Source organism: Alosa sapidissima, chromosome 6, assembly GCF_018492685.1.
Source record: "Alosa sapidissima isolate fAloSap1 chromosome 6, fAloSap1.pri, whole genome shotgun sequence".
Taxonomy (NCBI): domain Eukaryota; kingdom Metazoa; phylum Chordata; class Actinopteri; order Clupeiformes; family Clupeidae; genus Alosa; species Alosa sapidissima.
This window is the reverse complement of record NC_055962.1, coordinates 35,897,239-35,922,652: the sequence shown is the minus strand read 5'-3', so window position 1 is coordinate 35,922,652 and position 25,414 is coordinate 35,897,239. Positions and strand designations below refer to the sequence as shown.

Here is a 25,414-nt window from a genome sequence, read left to right as displayed (position 1 = left end):
TCCTCCAACACCCAACCATCTGCATGGTAGCCCTCCTTATTGTGGGAGCGGAGATGATAAATTGAGTGAGAGTGCCGATGCTGCTGTTCAATGTGTGTCGCACCTAAAAGCCTTTTGATGTTCTACCCGTCAGAGGTGGGGCCCTCGGAAATCTGGGTGCTAAAGAGAAGTGAAATGGCCAGAGCCCTGCACAAGTAGTGATTTAACATGCTTGTTTTTGTGCATTTTTTGTCATCATGACATTAATCTTTGAAATCATGACAAGAGCAGTGTTTTGGTAAACGATCACTTGCAATTTGTCCACTTTGTGTCACGGTCCGCAGCAACCTTGCAGGGTTTATTAGCAATAATCACAAGCTGACTCTACATGATCCTTGACTTGTTATTTCGTCTGGCATACTTTAATAAGCTGAAGTTGCGCTTGTAAGCCCTATTTCAAAGGTTAACCTGTGACATAAACAAATCAAATAAAAAGCGGCAGTGCTCGGCTGGATATTTTTGCGGTCACCGCGTCAGGCACGCCTAATTTAGCCGAACAACTTTGCGGGCGGACCCATAAAGCATGTCCTCTAATGAAAAGCTTTACCTTTGTAATGGGACACAGAAATTGCCGAAGGTTTATGAGGCATGTAGGGGTGTTGCAATAGAGCCCTTGTCTAGATGACTTAAGCCTGCTTAATGAACACCATTTAACTGTCTGATGGAGGAAATGAGAAGGAGAGAGAGACAGAGGCAGACGAAACAGGAAGAGGGAGACGAATGGAGGGAGGGATCAGATAAGGAGAGGAAGTGACTGAGGGAGGAAGAGAAAAGAGATGGAGAGATACAGTAGGGAGGGTGGAGAGAGAGAGAGAGACAAAGTCGAACAAAAACATCAATACAAAAACAATGAAAAAGGAAGATGAGGGGGAGTAAGAGAAAGAGAAAGAGAGACAATAAACAGAGACTAAGTGAGGGGAGGAGAGAGAGAGAGAGAGAGAGCAAGTAAGGAAGGGAGAGAGAGAGAGACTAAGTGAGGGGAGGAGAGAGAGAGAGAGAGAGAGAGAGAGAGCAAGTAAGGAAGGGAGAGAGAGAGAGAGAGAGAGAGACTAAGTGAGGGGAGGAGAGAGAGAGAGAGAGAGAGAGAGAGAGAGAGAGACTAAGTGAGGGGAGGAGAGAGAGAGAGAGAGAGAGAGAGAGCAAGTAAGGAAGGGAGAGAGAGAGAGAGAGACTAAGTGAGGGGAGGAGAGAGAGAGAGAGAGCAAGTAAGGAAGGGAGAGAGAGAGAGAGACTAAGTGAGCAGGGGAGAGAGAGAGACCAAGCAAGGAGGGGAGAGAGAAAGAGAGAGAGAGAGAGACTCAGTGAAGAGAGGAGAGAGAGAGAGAGAGAGAGAGAGAGAGACCAGGTGCTAATGAAAGTGGGTGGTATGGAGCGAGGCAGATAAAAATAGTCTGAATCTGTATCTACTATACAGAAGGGGCATCTTGGGTTGTTTTTGAAAAGATGACAGCTTGTCAATACCAATAAGCCAAACACCAGTGCTCTCGACCCAGAGGGTTTGCAAAAACATCTCGCCATAACCTCGCCTCCCAACGACATGAGCGATCATGGCTTGTTTCCAAGGGAACCACTCAAGTGCAGCGAGCGGGGCGGGGAGCCTTGAAGGGACTTTGTTTGGAGGAGGAGAACCTCACACGGCAGCACACACCTGCAGGGCCTCCAGGAACCGGAAGGAGCCAAGGCGACGCCCTCGGGGGACCAGGCAGAAACTGGAGTTATGGAGCAGCTCCTGGTAGTCGAATCTGCAGGTGAGAGGGGAGGAGGAGAGAGGAGAGAGAGTCAGAGAGAGGAGCTGTCAAATGAATCAGACACACACACACACACACACACACACACACACAGAGAGAGCAACACGTAATGGCACAAACACCTTCCAGTCACCAGCTGTGAGTTTCAGAGACAGGGGCATGACAACACATCTTATAAATACAACTGCCAAGATTCCAGAAGGTTCAAACATCATGACGAAAACATCGTGGTATCTTTCTGGAAAAGAGATTATAGGTGTTTTGACTGAATGTTGAATACATAGTAGCTTACAAGTAAAAAAAAATAGGCAACACTCTGTTTAGTGACTCTGAATTCATGATGTAAATGACCAACCAGTAAATGTATGATAGTTTGGTGGTTTGGTTTGTTGTGGGTAGGGGTGAAAGTTTTTGAGACACATGATTTTTTTTGTCATATAAAACCTGACCTTTTCAACCTATGTCAAACTGATGGGCCAATCCTTTTATTTCTTCCATGAAGAAATAAATCCTTGGGAGTTAAAGATTAATGGAAGCCTGGATGATGACCATGTCCAAGAAAAACATCTTCAGATGCACAGAGACATTCCAGGAATGTCAACAAACCATCCGAAAACCTACAATAAAAAAAACCCCTCTAGGCAGAAGACAGATCTTCCAATGAATCTTCCCGCCCCTCAGTCACCAAGCCCCTAAAAAAAAAAAACGAGCGCGCGCTCACATGACGCATGGACTGAAGAAGAACTCTCCTGCTCCTCCTCCACCACCTCCCTTCGGCTTTCCATGTCTCCTCCTGTCCACGCGCCAACCACCACAGGACGAGCGGAGCGGCCGCCGAGTAATTTATGCCGCCCGCGCCTCGCGGCCCCCCGTCCAAGTGGCCGAGTGAAAACGAGAGCGCGAGGAGCGGCCGTTTTTATCTCACAGTAAATCTCGGCCAATAACACTGGAAGCTTTTAAGTGATGTAAATCAGTCCGGCGGCAACATATAGAGCACGGCCTTAAACCCTGAAATACATTACCATCCAACACATAAGCCTTATTTATGCGCGTATACGGCGTATGGTGACGGGGGAGACAAGCCAAATAAAAAGACAAACAATATTGGAGCTTCTACAACCTTAAAAGCCACTATCTTGGATTAGGTTAGATTGCTCTTAAAATGCATTTATTAAGCATTTCTAAAAACAAATCTAATTGTCCATATTAGATTTGGATTTGGAAACCTCTATCTATTATATAAGGCGTATTATAATACATTTGGAAATAATAGATTTGGAAACCTCTATCTATTATATAAGGCGTATTATAATAAATTTGGAAATAATAGATTTGGAAACCTCTATCTATTATATAAGGCGTTTTGTGTGATGGCGCCATGTTGGAAAATCATCAGGGTGCCATACTGTACAAGTGAAGTGCACCAAGCTTCATGCTTTCATAAAAAAGTTTTTAAAAAAAAACCACATATCACCCTGACTATAAGGATCTATAGATTAATGATGTCATCGTTGCAGCAAGAACAGACGGGGAAAGTGCACGTATGTAAAGGTCACCTGAACATGACCACAGATGTGGATTATGCCGTTAAGCATGACAGATTATCAGAGGTGAACCAACTGGGCAGATCAATCATTGTCCACTCCAGAAGAAGGGAAGGGTGGGATTACTGAGCCTGCAGTGTGTAGCGGAGCGAACGCATCAGGGCCTGTCTCTGGCTCCACACAAGGGTCCGCAGGAGTCCAGACCCAAGGACACGGCCAGCTCACAGCTAATCTGATCGCCATCCACCACAAGCCTGACCAAGTGACAAGCACGTGTGAGAGTGGTGTGTGTCTGTAGTACGCGTCTCCGTTCTGTGTGGTGTGTTTGTGTTTGTGTGTGTGTATGTGTGTGTGTGTGTGTGTTTGGTGCATTATGGGTGTGGGGCTTCTTATCTCTGTGTGGCTGTGTGTGCTGTCTGTGTCACTGTATCTCTTCTTATCTCATGTGTGTGTGCGTGTGTGTGTGTGTGTGTGTGTGTGTGTGTTCCTGGGGAACAAGTGCTCTAGTGTCATTAAATTAGTCCCCCCCCCCACGTCTTAAGAAAGCAATGAAGAGAGAATCTGCCACTGACCTCCCTGCAACACAATGTCAACCCGAGTGATCCAGGGAGTTAATACACTTCTGCGGGGGAGCTGGAGTGTGTGTGTGTGTGTGTGTGTGTGTGTGTGTGTGTGTGTGTGTGTGTTTATGTGTATGTGTATGTGTATGTGTATGTGTATGTGTATGTGTATGTGTGTGTGTGGGGTGCTATACAGGGCTTCAGCTAAGGATTCTGGGAAATAAACCACTGCTCAATGCACAGGTTAGTGGGTAGCCAGCTTGCCCTTTAGAGAATGATCAAGACACAGGACATCTGGACATGTCACATCCTGCCCTGAAACATGTTGGATAAAGAAAGGATGTTGTTCTTTCTTTTATCTCGCCCTTTCCTCACTCTCTCTCACACACACACACACACACACACACACACACACACACACACACACACACACACACACACACACACACACACACACACAGAGCAGGTGTGATGCCTCCTGATTTTCGATTTGCAGGACACTGCCACTAGAGGGGCTCAGCAACATTCCTCAGCTTATGCTTTATTCATCCCTTCATCTTTTATCTGTCCATCCATCCATCCATTCATCCCTTCAGTATATTTTTCTTGGTTGCCGTGATACAGTATATTGGTATATTTCACTATTTGTGCAACATGTTGGGAGGCAGGTTTTAATATTTAGAACATGTCTGGATGTTTAGATAAAATTTACATTTACATTCCGTAACACTAATCTCTAAAGCCACACTATTATTTCCTCTAAAAACACTCCTTACTACAGGAAATGGCACAACAATACTGCAGTATCAAAATATGAACCTACATGAGTCATCATAGTTCACATATGCTCACAACGTAATTTAAACAAACTACAACAATGATACAATGATTCACAATATAATTATCATTTTTATACTTACAATAAATTACAGAATGCACTGGCCAATTTAGTCACTTAAACTATGAGTGCTGTTAAATTATGAAATGATAACATATTTTGACTTTGTTTGTTTTATTTATTGGCAGCATGAGGTGGGGATGTATGCAAGTTTCTCCAGACAAGCTGATGGATAGATCCTGATAATGTCCACCATGTCATTTCTAATGAAGTCGGACAGGTTTAGACTTGATAGCTGCATGCTTTAAAGGAACAGGCCAACATTTTGGGAAATTAGCTTCATAGTCTTTTGTTACTTTTGGGAGATATAGGCTAGTTGGTTCTGACCACCCCAATGAACTATGCTAAGCAAGGCTAATGGTAATGGACGGATTATAAACTTTATTGTATGGGCCCCCCACTAAATGTTGCATATGTCGGAGGGGGGGTTTGGGGGTTTAATTTGTTTGATGCAATTTCCTGTATTCTGGTGCATAGATTCATAGCCTACATCCTGATTTGTTGATATTGAGGCATGATTCCATGCAAAGGCTTGGGCCCCTGGGCCTGGGCCCAGTAGGCCCGTGCAGTAATCCATCCCTGCCAACAGTGTGTGTGCCAGACTGAGTTACAGACTCGAGAAGGGTGTGTATCATCTTATCTAACTCTGGGGAGATGGTGAATAAGTCCAGCGCTTTCCCAGATGTTTTCTCCCAGATGGGTTTACAGCAGAGCATAAGGCATAGATATTTTAGTCAGTGCTTGTAAACTCCAAGTGTTGACTTTGCTGTTAGCACCATGCTGTCAATTTGTGAAGCATTTGAATTACAGCATGAGCCATCATACCAGAATACCACACACACTCCTCATTCACAAGCTCTCAGGTTTCCGATAGCTGACAAGTATGGTTTCCTCCACTCGAGCACACCCACACGCGGTATGGATCCTCTGTATGGGGCAGATTAAAGGATTGTGAGTCAGTGGGGGACAAGGGGCTTCTGTAGCATAATAAGTTACATTAATCACCATGTCATACGGTGGGTGAACTTTTGCAAAGCGGAAAATGCAAAGTAGTGACCCGCTAATGAAGACATGTCTGAGAAATGGTGTCATGTCGCATAGAACTATTGAATGCTGCAGAAAAGAAAAGTAATGGTTTAAAATCACACTTATTTTTTTAAATATTAATAGATTTTGAGATTGTAAAATGGCATATATTGTGAGTTAGAGCCTAGGGCTTTGTCTGACGGTGTTGTGATCTGATTTTTCATTTCTAGAGAGGGGACCTTTAGCTGTTAAGACACAGATGCACCCGAGAGCGTTATTTTGTGGCAAACCCGCTTTGATCCAGTCAACCATATCTAGCCAATGGAATCTCAATACCCTGTCTACTGACAGTTATTTATAGCAGACAAGAGCTGTGCAAGCCAAAGCAGACTTCCTCAAGATGAACAACACAGTATTCATAAATCAGCATTTTTCCCTTCTCCTTTTTACTGTAGACTGGGCTCACATTTTGACATGTGAAACACAATCCACTCAGAAATCAATAACTCCTGTCATGTTGATAGCTTCGCCAAAGAGAGGGAATCCAATTATAAGAACACAGAAGCTGGAGGGATGGAGGGATGGAGGGAGAGGGAGGAGAACGGGAGATTATTGGGACATGCTTCTGAAACACACCCAGCACAACGGAAATTGAGAACGTCAAAAAAATAAATAAATAAAAAAAACTGGCCACCCTTTCCATGGTGTAATTATTTGAGGCATCCTTTCAAGGCAATTATCACTCCTCAGAAGGGGCATGACTGGAGGTAAGATACCACAGAGGATAGCTACCAGCTAATGATGGCACACAAAGGATTATCCATCATCCTCCAACAAAAAAGTACCTGCTGCAATGTGTCTTCATACAGTATCCATGAAAACGGAACATTGTGTGTTTGTGCATGCATCGTATGTGTGTGTGTGTGTGTGTGTGTGTGTGTGTGTGTGTGTGTGTGGGTGGGGGTGGGGGGGGATAAAAATGGCATCCTTCAAGTATTCAAACCTGCTGAACTCCGTTTGCATGTTGCTCTGGGTGGTCAGATCCTGGGCTGTGTGTGATCACGTATGGATGACACCTGTCTGAGTGACAGCTCTCCAGGGAATCATTTTCAAAATCCTCTTCCTTCTTCTCCCTCGCCCCCCCCAGAGGAGCGGAGCACGAAAAAGATCCCCTGATCCAGAGCGGCTCATTCAAGAGAGCCTTAATCTCCGCCTGCCTATCACACCCTCCCAACCCCCCCCTCCCACCAGGCTCCCATCCCACTCCCGGAGCCAGGGACAAATACGCTTCTTAATTCATGAAATGTCAACCTGGGTAAGTGTCACTTTTACTGCTGCTGAGAGTGGGCCACTGGGACGGTCACTGTACGTACTGGACCCATAGAGTAGAATTGCCACAGGGAGAGAGACAACATTCAATTCAAACTTCATACCCATAGAAAGCAATGGCTATTCTGAGCTTGCTCCAATGTTGCCTCCAGATCCAACTGTACAAGTTTTAGCACAGTTGTGTCATGGATCCAAGAGAACTGATTGGCAGAAGAAACTGGACTGAACCACAAATGAACAGAACCAGATGCCGTGAAACAGAGCTGTGCTGGCCACTCACAAAATCCAAGATTAGGACCCTCTCTCAAAAATCATTTTTAATATTCCAATCCAACCCAGGGACCTGAAAGTCTAATGAGCTTGTTAAGGAGCTCTGACTAGATATTAGCTCTCATTATTAAAAAGCTCAGTTTAAGAATACATTTGCCATTTAACCTATCAACAGAAATGCACTTATTTTCAAACATCAGTGTTGAGACGTCAGGGAGTGGTATTTTTTAATCGGTATTTGTCTCACATTAATAAGAATTGAATGTTTAAAAGGAACAAAAACGGAAAAGGAAAATGAGAGGACAGGACCTGAAATGGTTAAGGCATGAAGAGGAGTATCAGACGAGGCTGGACAAATGAAAAAAAGAAAAAAGCCTTTTATTGGTGCTGACCTTTGGCTCTCCACTACTCTGATTCCTCTGAAAAGCCCACGTTTTCCCATTGAATTATTTCATCATTATCGGAGCTCTACCACCTGCCTTTCTGGGCGCAGCCGGCCGGTCATGAGAACAGAGGCTGCTGATTCCACTCAGCGGGGACAGAACAGTCAGAATGAATTAGCAATCGATGGGGAGGTTCTGAGAAACCCTGTCCTTTAATTGATGGAGGCCAGGATGGCCTCTTTAACACAATGAGAGCGATCAGTAGGATATCAATAGAATCCCCCTGCACCATTCAGGGCTGTGCAGCGGACTAGCATGGACGGCCAGGGGACCAGGTCTGTATAGATCCATCTAAACGCATTCTGATTGGGGGGCATCGATTGTCGATGCTCATTCGCACTATTACTTGCAGGCCAATAGTTAACTGGATCTGAAGATGGAACAGGATAACTATGGGCAATAACATCAGGAGAACATAATTCATAACCCAAGAACACAACAACAGCACGTGCACACAGAACATGGAAGCTAGTTGGATTGTATTTAGGCATTTTTGTAGCTGTCCATGGTCCTGAAATGCCTTAGGGAATTGTGTATGCAGTGTCTGGGGACTGGGGACTTTGGGGTGGGGTGGTGTGGTGTAAGCAAGAAAGTGACTGCAAGTGAATTAGAAGGAATGATGTGGAGGAGGTGGGATGCTGAACTGGGCTGGAATGAGTGGCATGTAGAGACATGGTCGCTTTTAATGACCAATGAGGCAACTGACAGCTGTCACTCATCCATATGTGTTCCTCTTGAACCTCCACTACAACTCTAAAGTGGCAGTGAAGTTTTGCTAACATTCATATTTAAGATTCACCATTCAATACAATTTGCTAAATTGCTAAAAAGCTAACTCAAAGGACCAGGTATCATTTGAGCAGCAAGGTTTCAGATTTAGATCTCATAATTTTGGACAAATAACAGCATATTGTTAGCCTGGGTGCCAGCCGTACTTAGCTCTGCCCACAACATTTGAGGTCAGGAAGTTCGGTCTGGCATTGCTCTGTTGTGGAGCAACTATGCTCAACCAGAGCTGTTTGGACCAATCAAATTGGGCTTTACGATGATGGACAGGTGAGCAACAGTGCCTCGTCTATCACGTCATCTGAGCACGCTTAGATTGATTTTGTTTGCAACAAAAACGCTGTGGCTAGAAGATGACAGATGGCTTCTAAGATCCCATTTGGAAAAATGCATATTATTTCATTGAGGTTTTATTACTGAAACTATTATTTCTGAAAACGTTGGCAAAAGTTGATATGTGGTAACTCATGGTTTCACTTTCATCAAGTGTTTGCATTGTGACATGTTGTTCCCTTGTTCGTTTGAAATCTCTGATTAGCCACCTGTTTGCTCGAGGGATTTGCGACAGCCTTCCTCAGCTGCTTATAACATGTTTGTAGCATCTGTATTCAACAGAATTATTTTTAAAAACAAAGGAGGGGGGAATATCCGTTTTTCTGAATAGCCTAGGTCTACCCTGCTACATATTTATTAGATTTCGCTAATGGGTGTTGTAGGAGATATTGACAGCACAGTAACTTTTACAAAAGACCAGAAAAACAATGTTAAGGCATTTGTGGAGAAGAAGGATGGTTTGTGTGTTCTTCCTACAGCTCACGGTAAGCTATTTTGTTGCTGTGATTGGTTAGGTCTATCCAATTGAGTGCATAGGCATTCCCCCCCTGTATCGGTTGAAACACGCCCCATAATTACATCTCAATGTAGCAATATCAGACTCATATTCTGACTAGAATCTGAGTATGATGCGTCAGGCTAGCATATTGTAGACATATTTCTTCATTTTAACACCTATCAACATTCCTGTCATTCTTGACTGTTCTGTCTGAATGGAGGCAAAAGACCCCAAAATACGCAAAACAACACCTTACAAACACCAGCAACAGCCCAGTTGACACTTATACAAGTTAATATTGATCCCAAGTTGTTTTCTTTTCGCCTCATTTGTTCTTTCTAAGGTTATTTTCTCCTTTTAACATGAAATATTTAAGAGACTTTTTCTATGCTATAGGGCAAGGAGAGAGCCTCAATTAATCCACACTCCAAAACTCAACAACTGTGTAATTAATTGCACTGCACAAGGTAAACACACACAAGGGTGGGTGCCTGTTAATTAGCAGAAAACTTCAAAATAAGTATTATTTTTCTGTCTAGGTGCAATTTCCTAAAATTATGTGCCTTCATTATCTGTAACATTTATCTATATTATATTTTTTCTTTTCTCTGATGCAGTAAAATAGAAGTGTGGCATGATGATCAATTAGAACTAACAAGTATGACAGTGCTGTAGATAGATGGGTTTTATTTTAATTTAATTTATTTGGATCTCCTTCTAAGCTAACGTGCTAACTGGCATCTTTTTAACATCTTTCTTGCACAACATGGTGCATAGCACTGTCATACTTAGGTAGTTAGTTCTAATTGATCATCATACCACACTTCTATTTTTACTGCATCAGAGAGAAAAAAAAAATATAAAGTATAGATAAATGTTACAGATAATGAAGGCACATCATTTTAGGAAATTGCACCAAGACAGAAAAATAATACTTATTTTGAAGTTTTCTAATTAACAGACACCCACCCTTTTCATTCGTGTGTGTTTACCTTGTGCAGTGCAATTAATTACACAGTTGTTGACTTTTGGAGTACGGATTAATTGAGGCTCTCTCCTTGCCCTATACTGTAGCATATAAACAGTCTCTTAAATACGTCATGTTAAAAGGGGAAAATAACCTTAGAGAGAACAAATGAAGCGAAAAGAAAACGACTTGGGGCCATTATATGTTGTAGTCCATGAAATGTACTGAGTTTGCCAGTAACGGTATTGTGACACTGATAAATGCATGTGTGGAGAGGAACCAGTATGTTCCTTCCTAGCGTTCTATGCGCCATGTGTTGGGTGGTGAGTAGCTTACGTCAGGTTCTTAGCTGTTCATGTTCTGCAGTGTTAGTGACGTTTCTACATGCTGGTAATGTCACTTGCTGGTAATAAACGGCAGAGAGCCAATCAGTGTTCATTTGATACCCACGTCACAGTATATATAACACAGTCATGAGTAATCTTCAAATGCAAGACTGGATTTGTCTGTGAGCTTTACTAAATGTGGTTGCTGATACACAAAGCCATTAACTCAAGTGAAAGTGCATAGTAATTATAAACTGAAGCTGAATTTGTAACATACTATTAAAGGTGCTCTGAATGATGCTATGCGATCTCTAAGCTAAAACATTTTTTGTCACATAGACCAAACAGCTCCTTACCATCCACTAGTTGCCTGTTCCCTGAATACACTGTAAAAAAAAAAAAACGCGGGCTTTGTGGACAGCCCAGCCTGGACCATGTAACATAACAAACTGTTCCAGTCAATCACCGACGAGATGCACGTTCAGGAGAGTTTCAGTTGCATGGGAGGGAGGAGGAGGGAGTAGCGAGCTAGCTCTCTGTTTTGTTTGAATGTCAACAGAAGTGACGTTACCCAACATCGCTTAGAGCACCTTTAAATATTTTGAAGGACAGGTTTTGGAAGAGACATCCAAAACGACTTAACTGACATGTTATACTTACTATTCATTCACAACATTCAGTGTGTGTTCACTGAAGGTATAACCAAATAGAAGTCTCATGAATGTATTCCTATCTAAAGCGGTTCCAGTCATAGTGTAACACAGTTAGACCAGAGCTAAGGCCATTTATATAGGCCTTATAAGGGGTTAGAAGTGTTACTGATTTATCAGTGGGATGAGGCTCTATGATTTATATGGCACATGAAGCCTGCTGCTGAAGCAGACAGGCACTCAGCAAAGGCAGAAAATAATCCACAGTCCAATTGGACATGGGATGATGAAGTGTGTCTATAAATTCCTCAAGTGTGACATGTGAGGTATATCATCAGCCAAGTGCTAAACCATAAAGTAGCTTCTGTGCTGCATGCTAAATTTGAGCTCAGATTAACTGCTCCCTGTGTTCATAGCAAATCTGCCACTTTATTTTGTAAAAGAACCCAGCCGTCTCACCACCTCCGACCACAGTCACAGTCGGCAAAAGATGATCTTCCATCTTCGCTGCAGCACCAGCCTAAGAAATCTCTCTCTCTCTCTCTCTCTCTCTCTCTCTCTTTTGCTCGTGCGCTCTTGGAGACAAAATGGAGACCCATGAGCCCTCATTAGAGAGCAGATTTGAGACGTGTGAGTTAATTCACATGTAGGAATTCATCAGCGTGTGTGTACATAATTTAGGGGTTCTTCTGGGGTGGTTAGGTATAAATTGAATATCTGTGAAGTAAACTGTCAGACTATGGAGATTACAGTCTCAGTCTCAGTCTCCTGGAGCCTCGGAGTCCACAGAGGAGAGAAGAGAACAGGTGAGTTGTAGAAAATGAGACCACGGCTCTATCCCTCATCCTCCTGGCACCGAGCGCTACGAAAGGGCGAAATGTTCAAAGAAAATATAGCATGACAACAAATGTGGTGCTCGCCAAAGCGAGTCTCTACATGTTTTTATAAGACTCTAAACCATTCCTTGTATAACTCAATATAAATCAAATTACTGGCCTACAACACTGTCAGTCACCATAGCAATTAGGTGGAGGCCTTGCTCCCAAGAGCGATATACCAACCTTAAGAAAACGCAGTAGGGCGTCACAGTGAATTTGCCAAACAGTAAAACATTCCTGGCCATTCTAGAGCACTTTGTTTACTCTGCATTATCTATGAATTTTTCATGGAAAAGGTTTTGCTCCTTTTCCCCTCCTTGTGTGAGTCAAAGGGAACACTGCTGAAAAAGGTGGTTGAACATCTTTCATTGGTTAAATCCGTCTGTTTCATGTCAGGAGTGTTTTCCTATGATTTAGTCGGTGGGTGTGGGTCAGCTCATGAGAAGGGACTCAAAGCAATGCAATGCCACAGGGACTGATGTTACTTCCTTTACAGTAATCCAGCTCTGACTTGCAACGAAGGTCCAGCAAGAGTCATCTGCGGTCAGAACTCGTATAACTCTCTCTTTAGTCCAATGTAAACCGAGCAGCGGATCTATGTAGTTGCACACGTGAAATATGTGATTTATGATGGCATACATAATGCGGTATTCGTTAATCAAAGCAGGCTTTTGGCCTGTGCTGACTTTGGCAGTGAAATAGACCTCTTGTTCTCAGTCAGCAGAAAAATAATAGATTCATGAGAGCAATTTCATAAATGTTTCATTTTGGGTAAGAAGAGAAATTAATAAACCAATTATGCTGGCATATTTTAGCAAAAAACATCAGCTATTGCTAAATTAAACACAAAGGACTTCTCCTACAGAAAATGATTCTTGCCAGACTCCTGTGTGTTGAGTCGTTCATTTATGTATCAGTGAAGTTTTACAGGTTCAGCAAGACTCTTAAGCGCCATGTAACCAATAAAGACAGCTGCAGTTTTGTCACACACACACACACACATACACACACACACACTCTCTCTCACACACACACACACACACACACACACACACACACACACTCACACACACACACACACACACATACACACACACACTCACACACACACACACACACACACACACACACACACTCACACACACTAGAAAGAAATGGGAGGACTGAGAGATGACACATCGGCCCAAAAGCCCAGTCTCCTCACATTTCACGCAGAGGTGAGATGTTATCAAAATTTAATTAACAACCTCCACATCCTCAATATATTTATGGCGGTCCTGTCCAACTAAGAGCAGGCCATTGATTACCTTTGGGTGGGTTTATTCTCTTTATTCGGTCACTGTGCCGTAAAACAGCAGGATAAAAGGGAATAAGTCTCTTCACTTACTCTCACTTTTTCATACCAGCCCCAGGGACAGTGTGTGCCGCTATAGGCAACATAGTGATTCTATTTTTCACAGCAGAGCATTCTCGGTTTCATTCACAGGTTCTAACCACTGATCTATAAAGTTCTTTATAGATCAGTGGTTCTAACAACAAACTCTCATGTTCTTTACTTCCTCAGACAGTATTTACTAATATGTCCTTCAGTATTAAGTGTTCTGGAACATTCTAGGCTTATAATGGATTATAAAGGTGGAAGGGTGTACCCATGGCTATTGACATCTGAAAGGCCAAAGTATCGGAAAACCAGAGGAGCTCCTCGCTCAGACTCCTACTCTTTCATCTCTAGCACACCATTTGTGTGCTAGATTTTGTGTTTGATTTTTTAGAGAGGGCACCCACCAAAAAGAACCAGCCAATCAAACAGAAGAAACAGAAAAAGCCAAAAGAAAAACCAGAAGAGGCCGAAGAGGGCGCAATACTTTTAAGGAGTCAAGGCTATCTGAAGCATGTAGCCAACCAGAAGATGCCAGCTTAATCTTCAATCTATCTGACCAGAGACTGAATGATGAAGAAACCTCCATTCTCAACAGAGGGCTGTCCTTTGTACCAACACCCCCCTCAATCCCTTTCAAGTCCAGGTAGAACTGTTTAAATTCTTTCGTTCTATCAAGTTAAAGTATTTCTACCATAAGGGGAGAGCTACTTTGCCTCTAACTGTTCAGAATGTTGTTACTGAAAGAAATGCTCCTGTGCACTTTAAGCGTAAAAGTACATTCTGTCCACAAGTTAACTGTGCAGGTATTGACACGTTCTGTAAGTTAGTTGATAGGGATGTTAAAGAACTTTTCCAGCTCAGATCTCACTCGAGATCTAATTGCACTTTAGGTGAACGGACTGCCCTCTCATCTCTGGCAAAAAACCCCAATATCACTGTAAAGCCGGCTGATAAAGGGGGAGAGACAGTACTGATGAACACTAACATGTATGATGATGAAATTAATAGACAGCTGTCTGACTGTAAATTCTACAAAAAATTGCAATGTGATCCAACACGCTCTTTTAAAGGGGAAATTGAAGTTTTCTTAAAGCAAGCTCTGTCAGTGGGTCACATAAATCAGACTGAATGATTTTCCCATCAAACCAGTGATTTATGGTCTACCCAAAGTTCATAAAAGTTTCTCATCATTGCTAGTATTGGTTCCTTAACCGAACCACTATCTAACTTTGTTGACTATCACATAAGGCCACTAGTGGAAAAACTTCCATCTTATCTCAAGGACACAGCAGACTTCATTACACAACTAAGTGACCTGACTTTGACTAGTGGTGAGCTCATTCTCGCCACTATGGATGTGGTGAGTTTGTACACAAACATCCCTCACCCTCTGGCCTGAATGCACTTAAGTTCTTTCTAGACTCCAGATCTGATCATGTCCCACCATCAGATTTCCTGGTTAATATGTCTGAAATTGTAATAACTAAAAACTATTTTCTTCATGGTAAAAACTTTTTCCTGCAAACACATGGCACAGCAATGGGTGCAAGTTTTGCCCCAGATTATGCAAACCTTTTTATGGGTTTTTTTGAATTTCAATATGTCTATAATGACAATCCTTTTTCACCATCTATTGTGTTTTGGAAAAGATATATTGACAATATATTTCTGATCTGGAGGGGTTCAAGCAGTGACCTTCAAATCTTACTTCAACATCTCAATACTTGCATGGAGTCAATTGAATTTAGTCTAGAGTATGATGATCACCAAGTGAGTTTCCTCGATACGAAGGCAATTCTGAAAGAGGGACATACTGTATATACACCACACTTTACACTTTAAACCCACTGACAAAAACAGTCTCCTACACTATACTAGTCATCATCAAATGTCCCTCAAAAAAGGTTTACCATTTAGTCAGTTCTTAACGACGTATATGTGCAAGGGACGATGACTTTCAGGTAGAGGCCCATAAGCTTCTTAACAAACTGTTGGAAAGAGGGTATCCACGTGATGTTCTTAATGAAGTATTCATCAAAGCACATAGCAAGAACAGAAATGACCTTTTTGACAAAGCTATACCTAAGAGACAAAAATCTTTTTCTTGTGTTACTTTCTCACCTCTAGGCCACTCTATATGTGATATTGTTAAAAAAAACATTGGAATATCTTGTCAATTGATGATGTTGGTAAAGAGATCTTTAATTTTCCCCCTCTGTTTTCTTTTTCTAGAGCAAAAAATGTTCGTGATATACTGGTACATGCAGATACACACAGAACATCCACCCATCAGGAGCGTTTGGACAATGCCACAGGTTTCTTCCCATGCCGTAACTGTGCTGCTTGTTCCAATGCTAAAAAAGTCAACACCTTAGTTATGTGACAAAGAGAGAATACAAGATTAAAAAACGTATTACATGCAGCTCTAACAATGTTGTTTACCTTCTTTCATGTTTAAAATGTGGCCTTCAGTGTGTTGGTAAAACCACTAGACAACTCAGATTCAGAATTAATGAGCATAAAAACTCTATTCGCAGGGCTGATCCCAAATCAGCTGTTGCGAGACATTTTGCAGACGGAAACCACTCAATTAAGGATCTGTAATTCTGTGGCATTGATCATTTGACTCCCAAAAGGTGGAAATTTAGACAAATGTTTATTGCAATGTGAATGCAGATATATTTTCTATCTAAAGACTCTTCATCCTAATGGTCTAAACGAAGAATTGGAAATGTCCTGTTTTCTGTAAAATGTATTTGACATGTGTGTGTCTATTGTACGTTTTTTTTTTTTTATATATATGTCTGATCACTATGCCCTATAAGGTACTCATGAAATTGTGATGTAATTGTTCAATTATGTGATCTAAATGAGCTGTGACCTGCTGTGACCTGTAACCTTTCTCAAGAGGACTTAAAAAACAAGGCGCAGCTCTACTTCATGCTTTTTGAGTGGACATTCTAGGCTTTCTCATGGGCAGAACCTGGCGGAAGGTCCAAAACCAAATGTGTTCTGTTTCATCCTGTCTGGCAAACAAAACCGCAGCATGACTGTTCCCAACATAATTCTACACAGCTGTGAACATCGGAGCCAGAGAATGAGCTGTCCCCCTTTTTATGAGTGGAGGAAAAAGCGAGAGAGAGAGAGAGAGAGAGAAAGGGGGGGCAGAGAGAGAGAGAGGAGAGAGAGAGGGGAGAGAGAGAGCGAGAGAGAGAGAGAGAGAGAGAAGGGGGGGGACAGAGAGAGAGAGAGAGAGAGAGAGAGAGAGAGAAGAGAGAGAGAAAGAGAGAAAGGGGGGGGGACAGAGAGAGAGAGAGAGAGAGAGAGAGAGGGAGAGAAAGGGGGGGGACAGAGAGAGAGAGAGAGAGAGAGAGAGAGAGAGAGGGAGAGAAGGGGGGGGGCAGAGAGAGAGAGAGAGAGAGAGAGAGAGAGAGAAGGGGGGGGACAGAGAGAGAGAGAGAGAGAGAGGAGAGAGAGAGAGAGAGGAGAGAGGGAGAGAAGGGGGGGGCAGAGAGAGAGAGGAGAGAGAGGAGAGAGAGAGAGAGAGAGGAGAGAGAGAGAGAGAGAGAGAGAGAGAGAGAGAGAGAGAGAAAGGGGGGAGGGGCAGTTTTCTAATGCTGTTCCAATCTTGAGACAAGCACAGATGAATGAGTTTTTCCCCTCATCAAGTCCTGTTGCAAAATGCTTATTCAACAAGAGTTTCTGCAGGGCACATACCATTGCTCACCAGGGACTTCAGTCAGTGATAAGGTGGGGGGCAGCTGAATTGGCCAAATCACTATCTAGATTGATATCAGATGTTGTCCCCATTAACATCTACTCTACATGAGAAACACATAGTGCTGACATTTACGAGGCCTCTACACAGGATATGGGAAAGGAGCCCGATGTGTTACATCATGTGTTGATCTGTGCAAAGAAGATGCGAAAGGTCTTTTTAAATGCATGCCTGTATTACATCACTTGACAATGTGCGCTTAGCGATGTGAAGGCCGTTTAAAATGCATCGTGGTGAGCAAAATGTTCGGGAATTATCTGAATGTAGAGTGAGTCAATACACCCTAAGGTCAGGAAATAAGTTAGTCAATGAGCGTGAAGTGCACGCACATCTAGACAATTTAAACAGGTGCTGGGTATAAGGCTTAGCCGACAAGGTGAAAAATATAAAGATACTCTCACACTGTTCTATAAGCTCCCAGAGAGGTTTATTAATCAGAAGACCTCTGGTTGAAATTGATGTCAATAAACCACTCTGGGAGCTTATAGAACAGTGTGCTTCTTTTTATTTTTCAGGAAAATAATTTAGCCCATTTGAACAATACACCTTTAAATTAATCAGACATTAACTGAGGGTCATATGTAATGATATTTAAAAAAAAAAGTCTAAAAAAAGAAAGACCTAAAAGTCTTCCTTTGCTAGAGCCTTTACTACTATCTGAGTGATGGAACTGTGTGATACTGAAATGCTCTTCTCAAGGTGACTCACTGAGCCTTAGTCCCTCCTCAGGGGCCTTCATTTGGGAATGAAGAAGATATATCCTTCTCCCGGTCTCCTGCATCCCTCTCTCTCTCTCTCTCTCTCTCTTTCTCTCACACTCTCTCTCCCCATCTTCCTCCAGTGGACAGAAACAGAGAGAGAGAGGAAGGGAGGGAGGGAGAGAGAGAGAGAGAAAGGACGAGGGAAAGAGAGAGAGAAAGAATGAGGGAAAGAGAGGGAGTGCGCTCCCGATTCCCAGATTAATCCATTACAGTCACCTCGAATCACAGTCACCCGGGCGACAAGGGGAAGAGAGCAGGCCTCACATTCACGCATCTAGATCCCGGGCCTGCACAGAATGATTGTCAATGATTGATAGGCTATGTAGCATCACGATGAGAGATTGCAGCAGTGAATCAAAGTGGAGGAGAGGGGGAGAGGGGAGTGTGTGTGTGTGTGTGTGTGTGTGTGTGTGTGTGGGTGGTGGGTGTGGGGGGGGGGGGCGCGGAGAAGGAAGCAGAGTGGGTGGGTGAGGTGTCTCTTGGTAGGGTAGGAGGGGTTAAGTTGTAGCGCCAGATTCAGAGCCTGACCATAGCACACAGAGACAGATATGAATGATACTGATTGATGTTTAGTATGGAAAACAAAAACAAGTATTTCTTAATGAATGGATCGGACAGGCGACAACATCTGACTGTACAGCCTCTCTCTGAAATACCACACACAGGCACACACACACACACACCACACACACACACACACACACGTCAAACAAGCATACACATATAAAAACGTAATCATATATTTGCATATACACACACACACGCATGTACACACACACACACGCATATACACACACACACACTCACTGAGCGATACACACACACACTTCCTTTCTCCTTCCCTCACCCTCGCTCTCTCGTTCACTACAGCTGTCCAATTTGAGTGCGGACAGGCCTGATGTTTCAACAGCTCCAACAGCGCCTGACTGATAGAGAGGGCGCACTCGTCTCTCCACTCTCCGGGCCTGACTGGCAGCATTAAGCGCCGTGATCTGGTTAAGCTCCGCTAAAGCGCGCTCAGCCTATCCAAGCAGACATGATGTATGGGCCCTACATATGCAGACGCCACCCGCCTGCCCAAAACTCAATTCAGCAGGATGCGTTCAATTGAGAGGCTGCCAGAGTGAGTGCTTAGTATCCGAGCACTCTGCGCCTACCTAGTGATTGGACCGCGGCTGCCACAGAGTTTATTACGACCAATTAGTATTTTGTCATTTCTATTTGATAGATTTGATAGATTTGTAACAAAACACTTTATTAGTGTGTATTTTTTTATTTGAAAAAAAAAAAAAACATAGTAAAATACGTCTATGTGATGACATCACAAATGCGCAAAATGATGCATGCAGCCTCTGATTGGTGCTGACATGCCAAGCAGAAACTGTATGATTTTTTGAATCTGTCTCTCGATTTGCCATGTAGTTTGAACAGGCTCATAAAAATCCATGTATGTCAGACACACACACACACACACACACACACACACACACACACATAGCCTTATTGGAGTTCTAATAGGTAAAATGTTTGCAAACATAGAAACATTTGCAAAGTGATTTCACGCTCCCATAACATTTTTTTAGTATTTTCAAAATTACAGCATTTTATTTTGATACATGGCACGGCTAATGCGTTTGCTAATTAAATGCTAATGCATTTAATGAGGGTATTTGGTATTTTATTTTGAAATACATTTTGGTGTAATTTTGCCCATCCCCATCCCAGAACACCATCCATTACTCCTCATCAGTCTTCTGATCGTTCACCTCTGTCCTTCCACAGGACGGATAGCCACCATGAAAAAGCAGCAAACATTCCTCAACAAGTTCTGTTCTGAGCCCTAGAGCTGCAGTGCTTATCTAACAAGTGGACTGGTTCACCAATGTGATATTTAGTAGCCTACATTTGTGCCGTAACATTTCTCCCACATCATTTTCTTGTTTTGCCCTCAGCAAGCCCTTTTGGTTGGTTTACGTTCTACTTGTGTCTGAGGCTCCAGGCACATGGACTCCTCCTTTGAGTTGAGTTTAGCTCAACATGTCTTCCTTCAGGAAGGATCTTTCCACTGCCAGTGCTGCTTCAGATTGCGAAGTTTAGGCTGCTTTTAGACAATATTTCTCATCATGACTGTTGAATGTAAGATAAAAGTCCTCAAATAGGAAAAAAGTCAACATGTATACTGTTGTTGCAGCATTAAATATGAAAAAAAAACATATGAAAAATACATGCCATAGGCAATCGCTTGATGCTTTTTTAAACACCCCAATACAAAGATCTCACCGAACCTTCACATGCACTCAAGAAGTTGCTACCTTCAAAAGAACATCGGCTCTTTGGTGGAGTCGGAGTGTGGAACAAAAAGAGATGTATTTTTCTCCGAGCACATAAAAGATGTATAGTCTCCGAGGTCTGTTGACAGCCTGTCTGAAAAAAGAAAAAGAAAATGTTGCCTCGCATTGTAATGCAAAGCAGGGAGAGAGCGGGACAATACTCTGGGTCTCATCTTTAATAGCCTGGTCCTGCTTGGACGCTGCAGAAGTCGTTACTGTTCGGGTCAGGGAGATTACATTTATATCCACTGACAAAATGTCCCGGATATGCATCGCTGGTCCATTATATTTAATCTTCTTTTGGTAAGACGCTGGGATTTAGCGACAGAGAAGGCCACCACTGTCTCCTTTCCCCCTCAATAGTTTCTCTTTTGGGAGTCTTTGAGGGCTGGGAAAGGGTGCTGCTTGGCTAACAGACATGACTATTCCTAAGGCAAACCTAGTGACTATTTCTATCAGATTAATGGTTAGAAATGAAGAATCTATTGAAAGAACTATTTTTACGGTATCATATCAACCTCAGCAGGTTAACATTTATGTAAGATAATTAGGGAAAAGGCCCACAAGCCACAAGAAAACTGAACACTGGAAAGTGAAGCACAAATATTCTCAGCTGAGGGCAAAATGCTTCCCAATGTATGTTTCCTTTCCCCCATTCACTTCTGTCCCTGCAAACAGAGGAAAGCTAGATGTTGTGTTGCTGTGGGTCTTGCCATGGGAATACACTGTGTCATTTTGAATAGGCACGGCAGCTATGTACTGTATCTGTGTGAATGCTCCATCGACACAATGCAGTAACATCTGCAACACAACTATGTGCATCTATTCAGCATCCGCCGCATCAGCCTGCGCCTGGACGCAAGTGTTCCTTTAGTGCAAAGTGACATTACACGAGCCAATACGACCTCAGCAAACCCGCCGTACTGTATAAATTGCGGCCATTCTCCCGTGGATAAACAAAGAGGGCGATTGTTGCGCGACAAATCCCTCGGGGAGATGGTAATGGCTTTTTGCTGTTGACAAAGCACCGGCGACCTTTCGGGTCATCTCCTCTGCTCGCCAGTGAGATGTGCTAAACGGGAGTCTGCACCGGAGATCTGTGTGTGTGTGGGTGTGCATGCCAGCCGTCTGCCTTGTCGCCGGAGACAGCGTTATGTCCAGCGCCGGTGCTATCTGCAGATAGATCAGGGGATGTTGTTGCTCCGTTGGGTGCTGGAGAGTGACATTACATTCTGAATGGTTTGCATGTCTGGACTGACTTGAAAGAATGACATATTGGATGTGACGTACAGTACAACAAAATAGAAATATATATATATATATATTAATATCTTTTACAGTTTCTCTTGATTGAGGCTTTTTATGCAGTTGGGAGTCACTTAGTTTTAATTTCTTTACCCAACACCAACCTTTTGCATATTTGCATAAACATGACAGAAACAAACAAAATCTAAATTCTGATGAATCAAAACGTCTTCATCAGCCATTTGACACTTTTTGTACTAGTGTGACACTTACTGTACTTGTTAGTTCTCTATAATTGAAATAGGTGGAAAACTCATATATGTGCATCGGTCACAGTCCATAATTACTGCAGGAATTAAAGGAATCTTAGACACTTTGTTTTCTGACATTGACGAAAATTACTTAAATATTCTGTTTATGTGCCATGTAAAAAGCTTGAAATTATATATAAAAAAAAACAAACAAAAAGAAACCATAACATTCAGCAATAGAATATAAAATTGACAAGGCTGTGTGGATTGAGGGTGAAATGTGAAAACCTCAGAGCTCAAGGTCTTAAAATAACAGAATAGTTTTATTTTTAAGAGAAGCTTCTCCAGTTAGGAGGAGCTCTGGATATGCTTCAGCAATCTGACATAGAAAAGGAACAAGATTTTTTAAACCTTTTTGCAGTGGAGACAAAATGCTTTTCAAGATCTGTGTATTGAAAACTGTTCACCGGAACAGAGGTTGGCACCCATGAGGATATATGGTAACTCTTTTCAAAGCATCACGACCGCACATACCAAACTGAGGGCGCTCATAAGGGCTCCATTGGACCTGTGAGGTCATGGGCATCTCAGTATTTGTTCAAACCAAACTGAACATCAACGCTCATCTGCTAAACTCAATCTTCTCTACAGAGGTGTATATACAGGAAGCTCAGTCTGAACCTCTTTACAGTATAATGATGGTGAATGACCAATTCACTGTGAATACCACTTTAGCCTTGGCCAAACAGCTATCCTGCTACACTTAACCTTTGCCGTCAAAACGGTAGAACTCCTATTATTCATGTCAGTGGTTCAATGTCGACTTTGCTTCAGCACATTCACACACAGAAGAGGTTCGAAAATTGTTTCTTGACTCCATTTGGCCTTGGTGATCTTCTCCTCACTGCATGAAGCTCTAGGAAATGTGGGTTGGCATCCATCTTAAATAATGTACTTCCTGAAACAATGGGCAGCACCATCAAAGTTTCATAGGAAATCAAAGTGTCGCAGGTGTTATTTTTTCATGATGCATCATCTTTCCCGGGCCCCAGACAACAGCGGGAGAGACAGGGAGGCATGGCGAGGATTCATTTGAAAGCAATCACAAGGAGGACATTGATACAGCTCAACAATTCCTTGCCGAGGACCGCGATGCCAAAAAAAAAAGACATTAAAAAGAAAAAAAGGCAGAAACACAACACTATGTTTCTTGCTCTCCCCCACCTCTTTCCCAATCTCTCTTTCTCTCTCTTTCTCTCTCAGTTCCTCGTTCGCCAAATCACACACACAGCAGAGATTTTAATCTCCAGTCAAGGAGACCATACTTGCAAGCCATAAAAATTTTAGAGGGCTTGGGGATGCCGAAGGGCCTAATCAAATGCCTTATTTATTGTAAAGGGGGTACATCAAAGAGCAGGCTAGATGCTTGTCATCAACCCGCCGTGATGCTGCTCTCGCTATGATTGTGTGAGGATTAGGGGAGTTAGAGAGGGCATCTTAAGGATTGCCTCCGTGGTGTTCAGCCACTCCATGGTGGGAGACTGACTGGCATGACCCGGCTCTCGACACCCACAATGCTCCAGCGTCTCTGTCTCTGTCTGGCAAATGCCTGTGGAAAAACAAGCCTTGCTTGTCACTCAAAGGTGAATAAAAGAAGAGTACCAAAGAAATGTTGTAAATGTGTGTGTGTGTGTGTGTGTGTGTGTGTGTGTGTGTGTGTGTGTGTGTGTGTCTCTTGGTGTGCTCTAGTCTTGGTGTGTTCTAGTCTTGATGTGCTGTAGTCTTGTTGTGTTCTAGTCTTGGTGTGTTCTAGTCTTGGTGTGTTCTAGTCTTGGTGTGTTCTCTTGGTGTGTTCTCTTGGTGTGTTCTAGTCTTTCTTTCTTGAATTTCCCCTGGGGATCAATCAAGTATCTATCTATCTATCTATCTATCTATCTATCTATCTATCTAGTCTTGGTGTGTTCTCTTGGTGTGCTCTAGTCTTGGTGTGTTCTCTTGGTGTGTTCTAGTCTTGGTGTGTTCTCTTGGTGTGTTCTAGTCTTGGTGTGTTCTCTTGGTGTGCTCTAGTCTTGGTGTGTTCTAGTCTTGGTGTGTTCTACTCTTGGTATGCTCTAGTCTTGGTGTGTTCTAGTCTTGTTGTGCTCTCTTGGTGTGTTCTAGTCTTGGTGTGTTCTCTTGGTGTGTTCTCTTGGTGTTCTAGTCTTGGTGTGTTCTCTTGTTGTGTTCTAGTCTTGGTGTGTTCTACTCTTGGTGTTACAGTCTTGTTGTGCTCTAGTCTTGGTGTGTTCTAGTCTTGATATGTTCCAGTCTTGGTGTGTTCTAGTCTTGGTGTGCTCTCTTGGTGTGTTCTAGTCTTGGTGTGTTCTAGTCTTGGTGTGCTCTAGTCTTGGTGTGTTCTAGTCTTGGTGTGTTCTAGTCTTGGTGTGTTCTACTCTTGGTGTGCTCTAGTCTTGGTGTGTTCTAGTCTTGGTGTGTTCTAGTCCTGGTGTGTTCTAGTCTTGGTGTTTGATAGTAGTGAGATGGCCTGAGGAAGAGAGTGCAGGCTCAAGAACGGAGAAGGGGAGCGCATGGGGGACAAGATAATGGGGACAGGTGAACAGAACAGTCCCATTGTCCAACACAAAGACTCTATGCTGATTCCTCATTAACCATTCAATACAACACTGGGAGTGAATAATGAGATTTGTATTGCTTAATCTCTCTGGGCATCCATTACACTAAAAAAAACATGTTTACTTGACAGTCTATACATCAAAAAAAGCGGGGACTCCCCTTAAGAATGTGCCCTCTGTAATCATTTAATGAAATTGCATTTTAAGAGGAGAGCAAGTTTAATCTTTTGCATATGGTGGGGGAAATAACCCTTGGTACCAATCGTCATGGTTACCTGCCCCTGTAATTGTGAGGCAGAAGGAATTATAATACATTATATGAGCTGTTTCCTCTAAATGAGTTAGCGCTTCAGTGGTCTCCTGCACACATCTAACATTACGCTCCAGCCCAGCCAGCTTTCAGAACCACGCTGATAGTCATCCAATTGATTGTTTAATTTTATAGATCATTTGCGAGCACGAGGGCTGTAAATTCAACCCCGAGCCTTTAAGTATTGGTGAAAGCTTTATGTACGGTAGGGTAATTGTGGAAGGAAGCTTTAGATAGAATCTCAAGAGAGAGCTACACTTCCTTTCAGCTTGACTTCCCATGTCATGGACATGAGTCAGCGCAGCACAGCATGTAATGGCTAACACAACTGAAAAGGACTGTCTGCAGGTTACTGAGATGGCACATATAGGTTTCAATTGTACCCTATCAGATTGATAATCTCATATATAATATGTATTAATATGAATATATATACATGTATAATCTCAT

At 42.7% G+C, this 25,414-nt stretch overlaps 1 protein-coding gene across 2 annotated transcripts in view; it reads right to left on the bottom strand.

Moving 5' to 3' along the window:
- Positions 1-25,414, bottom strand: part of LOC121711925 (exostosin-1) — a 241,523-nt gene that overhangs the window by 54,114 nt on the left and 161,995 nt on the right. For both annotated transcript variants that reach the window (XM_042095810.1, XM_042095811.1), the window contains exon 3: positions 1,688-1,781. In XM_042095810.1, coding sequence (XP_041951744.1) covers positions 1,688-1,781 — 94 coding nt within the window. The remainder of the gene's footprint in view (positions 1-1,687; positions 1,782-25,414) is intronic.